This window comes from Acomys russatus, chromosome 6 (assembly GCF_903995435.1).
Source record: "Acomys russatus chromosome 6, mAcoRus1.1, whole genome shotgun sequence".
Taxonomy (NCBI): Eukaryota; Metazoa; Chordata; class Mammalia; order Rodentia; family Muridae; genus Acomys; species Acomys russatus.
The window spans coordinates 75,835,608-75,848,902 of NC_067142.1; the positions used below are offsets into that span (position 1 = coordinate 75,835,608).

The following is a 13,295-nucleotide window of genomic DNA, read 5'->3' on the forward strand; positions in this document are numbered from 1 at the left end:
CAGAGTCATTCTCCATGGGAGCAATAACGGGCGTCTTTCACGGCGAGCCAAGGATTAAATGATGTTAAGTTTGTGCAGCCCGTGAACCGGCACCTGCCTGTGACCCTCCCTGTGAGGGCTATAGTGATTGCCTTGGTTCTGACCTCTACTACATTGTTAATACAATGGCCTACTTGTGTGCTTGTCCACCCCACCCCACTGCTGCAGGTAGCGCACATCGTGAGAGTAGGAGCTGTGTCTTATGGAGTTTAGTATCTCCAAGTGGCCAGCACAGGACCTGAGTATAAAAGATACCTCCTGAAGTCTTTCAGCTGAGTAGGCAGATGCAGCTGTGACATTGGGGGCATTGCCGATGCTAAGACTCTGGCCATCACAGAAAGCAGCCGGGTCATAGTTCACATGGGGTGGAGCTCACTGGCACGAGCTGCGCTCCACAGCCTTCCTGTCTTCACCCTCCTCCAGGTCCAGGCGTGGAATCACCCATCTTAAGATCGCCAGTAGTTCCTCTGCCCTGGTTTACAACCAGCCATTCCTTCCCCTCCCCTCGCCCCGCCCTCGCACCCCTGCTCTAGTCTCTCCAGGTTCACCTGCCTGTGCTTGCTTGGCAGGGGGCAGAAGTTCAGGTGTTAAGGCTGTGGTGGGAACAGGATCAAAACTTGTCTGCCTTTCTAACTGGATAAATATCGGGTCCAGGAAATGCCAAAGCCAACCTCCCTGGTGCTGGAGAGGGGCAGATGGAAGGACAGATGGTAGTCTCTGTCCATGGTTCTGTTTTGAGCCCATAGTCAGGGATACTGATGTGGATGCTGAGGACACAGCATTTACCAGGATACACAGATGGGAGACAGGCTATGTCTCAGAAGATTGGACCAATGGACTGGGTGACTAAGGAAAAATGAATAGGGACAAAGGTCATTACCGGCTCTCAGGCTCCCAAAGCCAACAACACTCATGTAGGATGAGGTGGTCTGAATTTAACTGGAGAAGATCCAGGGCTGACGAGCCAAGATGCATTTATAGAGGTGCGGGGAGCCGAGCAGAGATGGTGACGATGCTCATGCTCTGTGCCAGCCAGCCTCACCTCGGATCGTGTTTGGCTGCAACTAGCACGGTTTACGGTGGACGTGTCCAGCCAGTCATTCTAGTGGGTAGTAACTAGGAAGATGAGGTGACCTAGCACGGACTTGTGTAAACAATGGTTGGAGAGATTCAGCTTTGGGAATAGAGGTGTGCTGGGGTCAGAGGTCACAGTAGGGATACCTAGTAGGCTTCCCTTGGAGAACCTACTCTATATATCTCTAGTGCAGCACTGCCCTGTAGAAATTTCTACAGGAATAGAGCAGTTTTATAGATGAGCTATTTGACAGATAACAGGCTTATGTCCCATGCTTGCCCCCGCCCCCATAGGTATATGATCACGAACATATATACACTTGTGTCTATATGTATATAGGTTATCTTTTTAGTTGTTCTCCACATTATGAGACAGGATCCCTCACTGAACTTGGAGCTCACACACATATATGGTCTGGTTGGCTAGCAAGCCCCAGGGATCCTCCTGTTTCTGCCCTCCCAGTTCTGATATTCCCGTGTTACCAAGATGTTACAGGGGTGCTGGGGGTTAAGGTCAGGTCCTGCATGCTTATGTGGTGAGCGCTTTACCACCTGAGCTGCCTCCCCATCCCAGGTGGGTTTTTATTAACAGTTAAAATACGACTACAGATTGAACTGTAAAGAAATCAACTTTAACTGAAATATTAGCCTCATGTGGTCCATGGCTACTATTTGAGGTCCCAGCCCTCTAGAAGATAAACACAAGAATAGACCAGAGATCAGCTATTTACTCTAAAAAGCACGTTAGCAGATACATTTGTCTCACCCTGCCCCAGAGTCTTCAAAATCAGTCTACAGAAAGGATGAACATGAACACTACCAAGCACCAGGAAAACTCTATCCATGAACACCAAAGTTTGAATTTAGCATATTTTTTTAACATGTTACCCTTTACCTCCCTCCCTCCCTCCCTCCCGCCCTCCCTCCCTCCTTTTCCTTCCTACCTTTCTGTTTTTTGTTTTGTTGTTGTTATTTTGAGAGAAGGGTTCTCTGTGTAGCCCTGACTGTCCTGGATTCACTTTGTATACCAGGCTGGCCTCAAATTCACAGAGATCTGCTTGCCTCTGTCTCTTTGAGTGCTGGGATTAAAGGCGTGCTACCCACCAAGACAGGAAAGATGTTTTCTTCAAGGCTGTCAAATACAAATAGCCAAAAACACTAAGAATGTAACATTTATATATTTCTACATTGTGTCATGATTCTTCTTGCTATAGGTAAACTATTGTATATATGTGTAATAATATAAATGCATACGTAAAAAATAAAAAAAATAAAAAAGAGAAAATATCCAAATGAGGTTATATTTTAGATTGAGAAGTAAATGAGATCTGTGTCATTAAGTAAAATAAAATTTCCATAGTAAACCATATATATAAAGGGCATGCTACCACACCCAGCTTCAAATAATTGTGTTTTTTTTTTTTAACCTTTTCTTTCCTTTCCTTTCCTTTTTTTCTTTTCACGTGTTACAAAACCAGCATTTTCCTTCTGATGATATTTTTTCAACTCTTTATAAAATATAAGGTTCTTAGCTCACAGGCTGTAAGAGAGTGGGTATCAGACAGGCTGGCCTGCAGGCTGTGGTGCACTGTGCTGACCTTGGTTGTGGGTAGATACTTTAGGGAGAGTCATAGGTCAGCTCAATGAAGATCATGCTCAGCTGGAGGGAGCCAGCAGCAGAGTGAGCATCCTGGGAGGTCCTGGCTAGATTAGCAGCTGTCCATCAAAGTGGTCAGGAGCGTCCTCTGTGAACAAGCTACCCTAGTGTGTTCTTCTAATTCTGCAGACATGTTGAAGTGAGGGGCACTTATGGATGCTGTAAACACACTGCTTTACAGAGTAAAGTCACCCATCCTCGCTTGGTCCCAGCCACATGGGGCTGGGTTAGGACCACTCTAAGCTGCCTTCCTCATCCGTTATTTCCACGCCGTATTCAGGTTCCCTGGAATGTACATTGGCGGAGGTTATGTTCATTTATGCTCAGTGGGTAAGGTAGTCATATTTCCCTTACTGTGACAAAACACTCGAGATAAACAACTTAGAAGGAGGAAAGGTTTGTGTTAACTCATAGTGTCGTCAAGTGTGTCAGCCCATGACTTCTTGGCCTTATGATTGTGAGTCTGTGGTCTAGACAAAACATCAGGGAGGGAGCCACATGGTAGAAGAGGCCTGGCCACATCTTCACTGCAGAGTGGTCAGAAAGGAAAAGACAAAACAAACAAACTTCACTAGGCCCCAGTTTTAAAGGTTTGTACTACCCAATATAGCAGTGGGCTGGGACAGAGCTGCCTTGGTAGACTGCTTGCTTAGCGTGGAGCTCTGAGTTACTGCATGAATCGAGTGTGCTGGTACACACCTGTCATCTCAGCCTGGCGGAGACCGAGGTGGGAGAATCAGAGGCCATCCTCAGATATATAGTAAGTTCCAAGCCAGCCCAAGGATACATGAACCCCTGTCTCAAAAACAAAAAATACAAACACACAAACAAAAAAACCCTCCAACCAGCCAAACCACCCACCCACCTACCCACACAAACAAACAAACAAACAAACAAATACAAAACCAAGAGCACCATGACTGGTTAACAACCCCTTAACACATGAGGCTTTAGATAACTTTCAAGATCTAAACTATAGCTGTGAAGAGACTTTTCTGAGAACACCAAGGCCTCCCCACAAGACAGTAGAGTCTGTGGGGTCAAACACCCCTCATTCTGCCATTCAGTCTCCTCACCCTAAACCTAGCCATCTTGTCTGATACAGGAGGTTTTATATTCTTGTGCTTTTACTAAACTTGGCCCCATCAGCATAGTTTCTTCACATCTTTGTATGGGCTGCATAAGGCATAGAAAATGTTAAAAAAAAAAAAAAAGCTGTCTGGAATGTTTCAATGTAAGCATCATCAACAGGGCCAATGAACCCATGTGCCCATTGCCAGTGTTGACAGTGGCTGGCTCCTGGCCAACCTCATGTGGGCAACTTCCTCTCTGTCCTTTCCCCCTTGCTGCAGGAAGGTTTTGGTAGCTGCACTGACCACACGTGCCCAGTATCCTAATTGTGTGTGTTCTGTTTCAGATAATCGCCTTTGATGAGTTAAGGACGGATTTCAAGAGTCCCATAGACCAGTGCAACCCTGTTCATGCGGTAAGTAGTGGTGCGGGGATGTACAGGCAATGTCCCCACGAGTCCCCTCATTTCTGAAGGACAGTGGGAGGTTTTAAGGAGCAGAATAAAGGAGAACATACTGTCCTGGTCCTGCCTGGTCCTTTCTAACAGTTGTTAGAGAACCCTCTTGCTGAAGTTGGCTGAGCTCTTGCAGTAATGTTGCCAGGCAAGTGTGGCTGTTCCTGTAGCTCAGGGGAGGGATCTGGTGCCCAATGGTGCTGAGTCCTCAAGGCTTGGCACCAGTGGTTTTTGGTTCCTTATCTGTGACCACAGACAAATGTCTTGTGTTGGCTAGCATATCTGCAGTGTGTACAGGTACCATGTATGGACCGCTTGTTCTGTAGGAGGTGGTCAACGGTTGGGTTTCTCATGGAGGATAGATGATGGATAAAGTGCCAGGTAGAGCCCCATTGTCATCTCTGCTCCCTGTGGCCTGGGGTCATCTTGTGTAGACTGGTTGATGAGATCTGGGTTCGGCTTCTAGATGTGGGGTCTGGAACCCAGCTCTACCCCTCTCCTTAGCCCATCTTCTGACTACCAACTCAAGTTGGTTTGAAAAGACTTGGCTTTATGACAGACATCTAAGCCCCACTTTGGCACAACAGTCTTTGGTTCTATAAAGTAGAGCCAAACTACTTCAAAATCAGCTATAAAAAGCCAACTGGGTTAGCTGAAAGTATCCTAAGAGCCACTTGAAAGTTTAGCACATTTCATGAAAGTTGTAATTTTGAAAACCCGTTTTATTCTCCTCTGCCAGCCTTGCCATCCACCTGCGATGACTTGGCTCTGGCAGGCCTGAATGGTTTTGCCAAGGGGTTCAAGTCTTTCTGGACACTGAGTTTGGCACCAACAGTACACACCTGCTCATCAGTACCCATAGGTGCCCAGAGTGGCTTGGAAGCGTGTTCGTTTCTAAGTGCCAGCAAGTCAGGAGGCTGAGCTCCCATTCCAGCTTGTCTGGAGTTTTCTGGTAGGATTCCTGAGCAGAAGGAGCCAGGAAATGTGTGCGACCCTCTTCCCATCATGCACCAGCTAATGGGGTCTTAAGCACCAGCTGAAAACTGGAGATGCTTTTGTGGCATCTGTTTTGGTTTATGGTGACAAGTCCTTTGTTTAGGCATCAGGTTAGGACTTGCAAACCCTGGCCCCTACCCCCAGCCCCCAGTATAGAGAGGGAGGTACCAGAAACAGAAAAGGACACTGAAGGGTGAAGGCATGGGCCTCTACCCCTTTCTCTTCCTGTGGTGCTAGGGTGGAGCCCAAGCCTTTGCATACACATGTGACAAAAGCTTTACCACTGAACTATGTACCACCTCTCTTTTTAAAAATAAACTCCCATTATAGCAACATTTCTTATTAATTATCAGATTAATTAAGGATCTGAGTCCTGTGGTGCCCAGACATCTCTTGGACAGACCAAAGCCTGAGGTGCCCCTGTGGGACAGGGATTAAAAGCAAAACCAAGGGCTGGAGAGATGGCTCAGAGGTTAAGAGCACTGACTGCTCTTCCAGAGGTCCTGAGTTCAATTCCCAACCACACAGTGGCTCACAACCTTCTATAATGTGATCTGATGCCCTCTTCTGACCTGTAGGTATACATGAAGGCAAAGCACTGTGTACATAATAAATAAATAAATAAATAAATAAATATTTAAACAAAACAAAACAAAAATCCTAACAGCTGTAGTGAAGTGAGCATAGACAGACGATGATTTCCCCCATGGGGAAAGAAATCCTCTGGCCACTTCATTTAACTGAAGTTTCCAGTCCTCTGCCCCCTCGAAGCCTCTGGAGCCACATTCCAGGCTCTGAGACTTACATACTTGCTGCACCCATTGGCGATTCTGGCCCTAGAGGAACTTGGGTTCCAAGAACTTGCTGACTGTGCAGTGCATCTCTTAATGAGTGCATCCTCATTTGAAAATTTTTCTTTTTGTGGTAGGCATGGAACCCAAATCTTTGGACATGCTAGGGGAGCCCTTTACCACTGAGCTGTTTAGACTTAAGATGCCCTAAAACCTCAAATACTGATGGAACCTTTGGTGTGCTTCTTCCAGGGACCAGGAGGGTTCTTTTTCCATCCTCCAACCCCACTGGGCAGTCTCTATTACAAGAAGGACAGCATTTTCCTGCAGGGCTGTGGTTTGATGGAGCGTGTGTGTGTGTGTGTGTGTGTGTGTGTGTGTGTAACTTTCCTGCCTCATGGGCACTAACTCATCATCCTGATGTGGCTCCTCCCTCTGGGCTGCACAGAGATCACTGTATTCATGATTCAATTAGGGAAACTGAAGTGTGTCAGCTACCTGGCCTCTCCTGATCTATGAGGAAACTCATTCTATGTCTACAGCAACCAAATTGCTTCAGTAATGAAGCACCAGAGATGCCGCAGCTACGCTCTGCGTGGCTCAGAAACCTTGACAGTCATAGCAAAGAAAGGAAGCTGGGGCATTTAGCGTCCACTGTGGGCAGCATCCCCTGTCTGGCTTCATAACATCTTTCCCTGGAAATGAGCCACTCCTCGGAGACAAGTGGACTTGACTTCTAGAAAAGTCCTAGCCCAGGGCACGGTCGGTAGCTGAATACAGGGAGGGTTTATTTCCTCTGAGTATGGTCACACAGAAAAGGCAAAGCAAGACAGTAGCCACTCCTAGAGGTCCAGTGAAGCATCCTGGGCCTGTGACACACAGTGGCCCATTCTGCAGCCAAACTATCCACTATGTGTGCATGGAGACTTTAACCATAGGAAAATGAATGCTGGGTGGGGAAGGAGGAATGCATGCGTTTGCCTGGAGTGTTTTTGTTTTTTAAAAATAGGTACATTATGTATATACATGCTTGGGCATGTGTGCATATGTGTGTTGAGGCCAAAGGTTGATGTCATGTGTCTTCCTGAATTGCTCTGCACAGGTTTTATTTGTTTTGTTTTTTAAGGTTGGCTCTCTAATACGGATGGAAAGATGGCTCAGTGGTTAAGATCTTGTACTCGCTCTCACAGAGGACCCGAGTTTGGTTCCTAGAACCCATATTGGTTGTAACTCTAGCTACCAGGGATCTGATGCCCCCTTCTGGGCTCTGTGGATACCTGTACTTATGTGCACGTACCCATACTTTGGCACACAGATATATACATAACTAGACCATCATCATCATCATCATCATCATCATCATCATCATAAGACACAGGGTCTCTCGTTGAATCAGGAAGTCTTTGATTTGGCTAGACTGGCTGGTGAGCAAGCCCCAGGTGTCCTGTTGTCTCTGTCTCCCCAGTACTGAGATTATAGATAAATGCCACCACACCTGGCTCGTTATGCGGGTTCTGGGATGTGAACTCAGATCCTCATGCCTGCATTGTCAAACAAACACTTTACCTCTGAGTCATCTCCCCAGCCTGCCACAGGAGTTCTCTCAAGGGTGAATGCCCACCAGGTATGGTGGTTCATGCCTGTAAAACCCCCGTTCACTGACACAGAGGGAGTGTCATGAGTTCGAGGCCAACCTGGGATACACAATGAATTCCAAGCTAGCTTATGCTACAGAGTAAGACCCTGTCTCTAAAGAAACAACAAAACGAAACACAATAAAAGATTAAAAAAAAAAAAAAAAGAAAAAAGCAAGTGGCTCTGATAAAGTAAGCGCAAGAAGTTAAGAATGAGAAGAGCCACTGGCTGGCGTCCTTGGTCTGTGCCTAGGATGGGTCTCTGCTGGGGTGGATTACATGCTTTTTATACCCTCAGCCCACCCTTAACCTTCTGTCTCCTTTCTTTCCTGTGCATCCTCAGAGGGAGCGCCTGAGGAACATCGAACGCATCTGCTTCCTTCTGAGAAAGGTCAGAGGGGTCCCCCAGGTGGACAGAGGGAGGGTCATAGAGAAAGGGCTCATCAGATGAACAGCAGAAAGGAGGGCAGGGTGGGAGCAGGCCTCAGTTCTTTGGGAACCGTCCAAGGCAAGAGGAGCTAATTGCAGGAGGTGGCCTTCAACCAAGTGTCAGCGAGACACTGGGCGTGTCCAGGACCTCTCTGTATGATGGCTGTTGGAAATTACAGCTCCTGCCACCTTCCAGTCTTGGTTCCTGTCTGTCCTGACTTAAGGATGTTTTTAACTAGATGCTGGGCATCTTGAGCTTTGATCCTGTCATTCAGCTGTGCAGTTTGCCGTTTCGGCAGGATCTCTGGGTGTGTTGGAGGGGCGGGAAAGGGAGGGGCTGTTAAAGTGGGGAGCAGTAGACCACAGCGGCCCTAAAATTCCTTTTAGGAGTACAAGTGTGTGCATGCCATTCAGGGTGGGCATTTGGCGCCATCTGTTCAGACTCTGGCCCTTCTCCATTTAGGAAAGCGAGTCAGCAGAGCTTAGAGAACAGAGACTTAAGGAAAAATAAGCAAAGTCCACAGCCTTGAGCCAATGGCTGTGCCTGACCTCAGTACAAAGTGGAGGGCACAGGCCACAGGAGAGCCATCTGATCAGTCTGCCCAGATCCAGCCTTCTGCAAAACGGAGCACCCCACCAACACGGACAAAAGGGAAATCATTTTACAAAGTTTTAAAGTTCTTTTCAGTATCTCATTGGAGACAGCCTAATCTAAAAGCCAGTCATTTGTCTAGATAATTACTTGCCCTTTAATGTTTTCTAAGAAACCCCGTATGTTAGAATTCCACATCTTATTTGTCTCAGCAGGAATGCATGCTCAGATAAGAGCATACATTTGATAATACTAGTGATCCAAGGGATAAAGAATGATTAGGAAAATAGCATATAATTTGCATCAAAATATGCTAAAATTACTTTCTAGATAATATCACAGACACAGTAACACATTCTGGCCATCAATTCCATAGTCTCTGGCTTGTTCTTTAAGATAATGCCTACATGACACAGGCTGGAGCAAGACAAAAATCAAACTGTTGCCCCTCGTACTCCAAGTTGCTGCCCTCGCATCCTGAGCATGTCATGCTATGTTCTCTGGGAGGTGATTGTCCATATTCGTAACCCTTAACCTTACTCAGCTTTACATTGCCTGACTGCAGACTGGCCACAGGGGGCAATGGCTGCCTGCTGCCCCTACATGCTGCCTATACTGCAGTCTTATGCCCTAGGCTTCTCCCAGGTTGGAGGGAAGATATTAAGTGAGCTATACAGGAATTAACTTTGATATATGCAAATTTGCATGTGGTTTGCATATGCCCCTCTAAGCAGTAGGCTTACTGTGTGTTGGGGTTTTTTGTTTTATTTTGTTTTGTTTTTTGGTTTTTCGAGACAGGGTTTCTCTGTGTAGCCTTGGCTGTCCTGGACTCTCTGTGTAGACCAGGCTGGCCTCAATCTCACAGTGATCTGCCTGCCTCTGCCTCCCCAGTGCTGGGATTAAAGGCATGTGCAAGCACCGCCCAGCTAGGCTTACTGTGTTAAAGCAGTATTTTACTTAGGAAATATTGTATTCCACGTGCTTTGCTCCTTACTCCTTCCTTTCTGGGTGCTGTCTCCGATGCTAGTTAGATACAATTGCTGGTCACTGTGGTGAGCAGCACCAGGGAAGACAGTCCAAGGCAGGACACTGAGCTGAAGACCTCAGGCACAGTAGCTGTGTGATACCAGGCCCCTGTAGCCTCATGGTTCCTTAGCTCCATGGAGTGGCCAGCACCTTGGGGCTAACAAGGCAGACACCAGTCAAGCGCCTCCCACTTTATTCCTTCTAGGTGTCTCCCTGCTGCTCCAGGCTCTTGCCCCAAAGTGGACTATCAGCTTAGATGCTACTGTCTGTTCTTTGCCTCCATGTCTGGCTGCCCTGGGTACCATTTTCATTGGTGTCAGCTGAACATGATCTCTTTCGGAGTGTAGCTTTGAGTTGTTGAGACGACTGCATCTGGCCATAGGGGACTTGCTGTAGCTCGCATACTCTTTAGCTTAGTTTGGTAACTGTAAAGGCTGCTCCCACATATGTGGTTAGGTGTGCTACACACGAGGTCTGTCTCTGCTGAGGTCTGGACGCTTAGTGATGTCATTTTGATCATCAGATGTAGTTACAGTGAATGAAAAGCAGCATGTAGCCTATGGAAGATGCTCACTCTGTGTTTACCAAGCGAATAAATAATAGCTGTTTTTGTCCCTCTTGTTACGAGCACCGCCATAGTCTTCATTTTGGGGGTGCCAGGACAGTACCAAGTATCTATGATATACTACCCTCACCCCTTAAGTATGGCATTTATTTACTTGTTTGTTTGTTTAATCTGGTTTGTTTTGTTTTTGTTTTTTGGTGACAGGGTCTCATGTAGCTTAGGCTGGTCTTGAACTCACGATGTAGCAAAGGCTGTCTTTGAGTGCCTCATCTTCCAGCCTCCACATTGCTAGTGCTGGGATTACAGGTGAGCCACCATGCCCAGCTTGCCTGTATTTTAAAATAATAAAAGCTCACTCCATGTCATACTCATTTTCAACGCAGAAGACTTTAACTTGTAACCTCTTTGGTCTTACTCATTCCGTCTGTGTTCATGACATCATGTGTTCAAGACCAGCCTATGCCCTCCACAGTCAGCTCCCAATCGACTCCAGCTTCCTTAGGATTAAAGAACAGTGGTTATCTTAGTCACTGTTCTGTTGCTGTGAAGAGGCACCATGACCAAGGCGACTCTTAAGAAAGTAAGCATCTATCTAACTGGAGGCCTGCTTACAGTTTTCAGGGCTTTAGTCCGTTATCATCAAGGCAGAGAGTATGGTGGCATGCAGGCAGCCACTAGAGCACTAGCTGAAAGCTACATCTGGGAGGGGGAGGTTAGACAGGGAGAGAGAGAGGGAGAGAGAGAGAGAGAGAGAGAGAGAGAGAGAGAGAGAGAGAGAGAGAGAGTGTACAAGCCCAGCTTCAGTAATATACTTCCTCTAACAAGGCCACACCTTCTAGTCCTTTCAAAAGGTGCCACTCTCTGGTGAGTAAGCATTTAAATATATGAGCCCATAGAGGGGAGGGGCATTCTTATTTAAACTACCACAGTGGTGCTGTGTCACAGTGGTGCTGTGTGCAAACATCTACCTTCCGATCTTGCCGGTGCCCTTAGCTAGTGCTGACCCTGTGGGGTGTGGCTCAGGATGACTTTTTTTTTTTTTTTTTTTTTTTTTGCAGAGGGTAACACTGGGTATTGAACACTGGGCATGTGCTCTACCACTGAGCTACATCCCCAGGCCTCAGGATGAGAGAACAATGTTAATTCGTCCTCATGGCGTTATCCTGAGAATTAAGTTAGAGAAAACACACGCGCAAGCCCACACGTGCTCAACATAATGGCCTGCCCCTCACTTCTCCTAAAAACCTTTATGACATTTTCATGGGTCCACAGGACATAACGACACATTGGCTGGTGGCATCGTTCCATCGTCTTAGTTAAGTACCATTTGGTGTTCTGGAGATAGGGTTGTGACGACAGTGGTGCAGCCTGGGTGGCTCCCTCCTGTTGTTTATGTTTCAGATGGGCTACCTTCAGATCCCCAAAATACGAGCACATGCTAGGTATAGCAAGAAGGCCCTGTGGTTTTAGTTAGCATCAGCACCTTCTGGAACCTGTACCTTCCAAGAAATTTCTTGGAACCAGCCTCCCAAACAGCCCAGAATGTGATGCGAACCAGCAGCTGATTGTTGCTAAGCCACCTCCTCGGCCTTCCTGGGAGAAAGGAACGTGCTGCAAAGTGGATCCGTTTTTAGTTCTATAATTATCAGAAAATGTGTTCTTTGGGTAACTGTCTGAACTGCAGGGTGCTGGTGTCGACTTGTGCGTATGATTCATGTTTTGTGGCAAAAGCCGCCGGCTCCTTGGACAGCTCTCTCCACCTGGTGTGTAGTAGGCTCTGTGGGCTGTCGTACACTCTGTTTGGGAGACGCATCATAGAGGGTTTGGTGGCGGCTCTGAGGCACACATAGGCTTCTCCTGGTGGGGCCAGACTGGTGAGGGGCAGCCTGCTGCACCTGTGAGTTCAGAGTGGTCCCAGGGAAGGGACTTATGTGGGACCCAAAGAGATGCAGTGTGAATAAAGAGGGCCCTTAATTTATCTGCAGTGAACTCCCAAGTCCTCGGATTTGATAGTGCTGGGCGCCTTTGGCTTTTAAAAAGGCTTATGGCTGCAATGAGGGTGCATCTGACTGATCCTGCCCAGTGGGGTCGGGACTCAGCTACTTCGGCTGGGGATTCCCTCTTGTTTGACAACTCTAAGGTCCTTCTCATCCTGGTGTCTCCAAGAGTGTGTCTGGTTCCATGACAGGCTTTCTGGTGTTTGTGGGTGGAGTTAGCTCTTGCACATGGGCAAGCCTCCACTCTCCTCTTGAGCATCCTCCCTGAGGTGTGAAGGAGCGGCTGGGGTCTGTGGAGGTAGGGATGCTGATTTCAGGGGGACGGTTGCAGGGGGCAGATGCTTTGGGTTCAATACTGGACAGAGACACTAAGACGATAGGTGCTTCCCCAAGTGCTCCCTGGCCCAAGCTTCCCAGATGGTGCCTCTGCCGCAGAGAGGAGCTCAGGTATGAAACAAAACTGCCAATATCAGCTGAATCTATTGCAGAAACTCCATGGCGTGGCTCCAGAAGTCACGTCTTTCCCAGGGGAAGGCACGTGTGTTAAACGGGAAGGCTCTGTCGTCTTAATTTGTCATACCCTTGGGTGTACAAACTCTTATACACTGTGTCCAGGGCTGACTTTGTGGTTTTCAGGGTCCAGTGAAAAATTACAATATAAGACTTTGTGCCCCTCCCCCCACCAATTGAGAACGCCAAGAAGCAGATAGCAGAGCATTCAACTAGATGGGTTCTCTTGTGGGGCCAGTACCCTGTGCCACTACGTGGGCTACATGTCCTGAAGTGGGTTCTGCCTGTGACCGTGGTCTGTAGCTCTTCCTGCTACAGTAGACTGTATCTTCTCTCTACTGATGATGACCTCTCCCACGGGACCTGATTTGTCCATGGGGACATGGCTAGATGTTTGTACCTGCTGAGGCTTTGAGAACCACTGCTCTCTCCCTCTGTAAGTTCTGACACGGCCAAGGCC

At 47.4% G+C, this 13,295-nt stretch overlaps 1 protein-coding gene across 2 annotated transcripts in view; it reads left to right on the forward strand.

The window, feature by feature from the left end:
* The window catches only part of Cnih3 (cornichon family AMPA receptor auxiliary protein 3), a 107,238-nt gene that overhangs the window by 47,989 nt on the left and 45,954 nt on the right, over positions 1-13,295 (forward strand). The window contains exons 2-3 of one of the 2 annotated variants that reach the window (XM_051148047.1): positions 4,188-4,256; positions 8,060-8,107. In XM_051148047.1, the coding sequence (XP_051004004.1) occupies positions 4,188-4,256; positions 8,060-8,107 (117 nt within the window). The remainder of the gene's footprint in view (positions 1-4,187; positions 4,257-8,059; positions 8,108-13,295) is intronic. The other variant, XM_051148049.1, reaches the window with a different exon arrangement.